Source organism: Eimeria mitis, genomic scaffold (assembly GCF_000499745.2).
Source record: "Eimeria mitis Houghton genomic scaffold, Emh_scaff1058, whole genome shotgun sequence".
Lineage (NCBI taxonomy): Eukaryota > Apicomplexa > Conoidasida > Eucoccidiorida > Eimeriidae > Eimeria > Eimeria mitis.
The window spans coordinates 3,215-5,684 of NW_013567344.1; the positions used below are offsets into that span (position 1 = coordinate 3,215).

The window sequence follows — 2,470 nt, forward strand, 5'->3', positions numbered from 1 at the left end:
AGGAGCTTCATTGGGTGCTGCATCTGCTGCTGCTGCTGCATCACATTTTGGTGTCTCCGATGGAGCAGCAGCAGCAGCAGCAGCAGCAGCAACAGCAGCAGCAGTATCTGCTGCTGCAGCATCTGCTGGAGCAGCAGCAGCAGCAGCATCTGCTGCTGCTGCTGCTTCATCTTGTTGCAGTGGTTCTATATCTTTTTCTGTTTCTTTTTTATTTTCTTCTGTCTCCTCCTCTTCTGTCTCCTCCTCTTCTGTCTCCTCCTCTTCTGTCTCTTCTTCTTCTGTCTCTTCTTCTTCTTTATCTGTCTCTTCTTTTTCTGTCTCTTCTTTATCTGTCTCTTCTTTTTCTGTTTCTTCTTTATCTGTCTCTTCTTTATCTGTCTCTTCTTTATCTGTCTCTTCTTTATCTGTCTCTTCTTTATCTGTCTCTTTTTCTTTATCTGTCTCTTCTTTATTTTCATCTGTCTCCTTTTCTTCTGTCTCCTCTTCTTCTTCTGTCTCCTCTTCTGTCTCTTCTTCTTCTTCTTGCTGCTCCGATTGAGCATCAGCAGCAGCAGCAGCAGCAGGATCTGCTGCTGCTGCTGCTGCTGCTGCAGCATCTTCTGCTACAGCAGCATCTGCTGCAGCAGCAGCAACATCTGTTGCTGCTGCATCGCCTTGCTGCTTCTGTTTTTCTTCTTTGTTTGTCTCCTTTTCTTCTGTCTCCTTCTCATGCTCTTGCTGCTCTGATTCAGCAGCAGCAGCAGCAGCAGGATCTGCTGCTGCAGGGTCTGCTGCTGCTGCTGCTGCTGCAGCATCTGCTGCTGCAGGATCTGCTGCTGCTGCTGCTGCTGCTGCAGGATCTGCTGCTGCTGCTGCTGCTGCTGCTGCAGGATCTGCTGCTGCTGCAGCAGCAGGATCTGCTGCTGCTGATGCAGGATCTGCTGCCGCAGGATCTGCTGCTGCTGCTGCTGTTGCAGGATCTGCTGCTGCTGCTGCTGCTGCAGGATCTGCTGCTGCTGCTGTTGGTGCTGCAGCATCTGCTGCTGCTGCAGCATCTGCTGCTGCTGCAGCCGGGCTTTCTTTCTCTTTTTCATCTGCTGCAGCTTCTGCTGTCTCTTCTTCATTATCTGTCTCTTCTTCTCCTTCGCTGCTGCTGCTGCTGCTGTTGTTGTTGCTGCTGCTGCTGCTGTTGCTGTTGCTGCTGCTGTCTTTGTCGCTATCTGCTTCCTCTCCCTCTGTCTCCTCTTCTCCTTCGCTGCTGCTGCTGCTGTTGTTGCTGCTGCTGCTGCTGTTGCTGCTGCTGCTGCTGCCTTCTTCCTTATCTGTATCCTCATCTGTCTCACCCCCGCTGTCTCCTTTTTCTTCTGTCTCCTGCTGCTGCTGCTGCTGCTGCTGCTCCTGCTGCTGCTGCTGCTGCTGCTGCTGCTGTGTAGAGGCAGCTACATCATCCTGCTTTGGTGCTAAAGGCCCATCACCTGCTGCTGCTGCTGCTGCTGTTGCTGCTGCTGCTGCTGCTGCAGGAGACCCTTCGCTGCCCCCCTCCCCCGTTGGGGGCGTACCCTGAGAACTCATCGCTGCTGCTGCTGCTGCTGCTGCTGCTGCTGCAGTTGCTGCAGCAGTTGCTGCTGCTGCTGCTGTTGTCGTTGCTGCTGCGACGGTGTTTGTTGCAGTGTCTGCTGCAGCTGCTGCTGCAGCAACAGCTACTGGGCCCCGGACAGGAGCAGCAGCAGCAGCAGCAGCTGCTGCTGCTGCTGCTGCTGCTGCTACTCCTGCTGCTGCTGCTGCAGCTTCTTATTCCTTTAAATATGCTGAGCCTAGGAAGGCCTCTGCAGCAGGTAAATCCTGCTGCTGCTGCTGCTGGTTCTGCTGTTGCTGCTGCTGCTGCTGCTGCTCCTGTTGCTGCTGCTGCTGCTGCTGCTGTTGTATATTGTGTTTGTGCTGATTGCTGCTGCTGCTGCTGCTGCTGCTGCAGTCTTTGTGGGGAATATGTGGGCAGGTTTCACTCAAGACTGCGTTGCTGCTGCAGCTGCTGCTGCTGCTGCTGCTGCAGCAAGGGCCTTGCTGCTGCTGCAGTCGTTGCTGCTGCTGCTGCTGCTGCTGCTGCTGCTGCTGCTGCTGCAGCAGGGGATTAACATATTTTGCTGCTACATAAACCCCATCAATCTAATCATTAAAACACCCACAGGCTGAGCTTGTGCTGCTGGTGTCTGCTGCTGCTGCTGCTGCTGCTGCTGCGGTGGAGGAGGCCCTCGGGCGGCAGCAGCAGCAGCAGCAGCAGCAGCAGCTGCTGCTGCTGCTGCTGCTGCTGCTGCTGTTGTGGATACAAAAGGTTTTGTTTTTTTTATTTTTATTATACTGAAAGACAAATAAAGTTTATATAAGAAAAGAAAAACATTAAACTACTAGCTGCAACAGAAACACCTGCTGCTGCTGTTGCTGCTGCTGCTGCTGTTCTAGTATAATTAGGGTTTATATTTTTTGTGTTTGCTTA

General features: G+C 52.9%; 1 protein-coding gene across 1 annotated transcript in view; it reads right to left on the reverse strand.

The window, feature by feature from the left end:
* EMH_0028510 (uncharacterized protein) overlaps positions 1 to 1,551 on the reverse strand; it is a gene marked incomplete at both ends in the record, with an annotated part of 2,088 nt that extends 537 nt beyond the window's left edge. The window contains one exon of the mRNA XM_013494161.1: positions 1 to 1,551. Coding sequence (XP_013349615.1) covers positions 1 to 1,551 — 1,551 coding nt within the window.
* Positions 1,552 to 2,470: the final 919 nt, after the last annotated feature.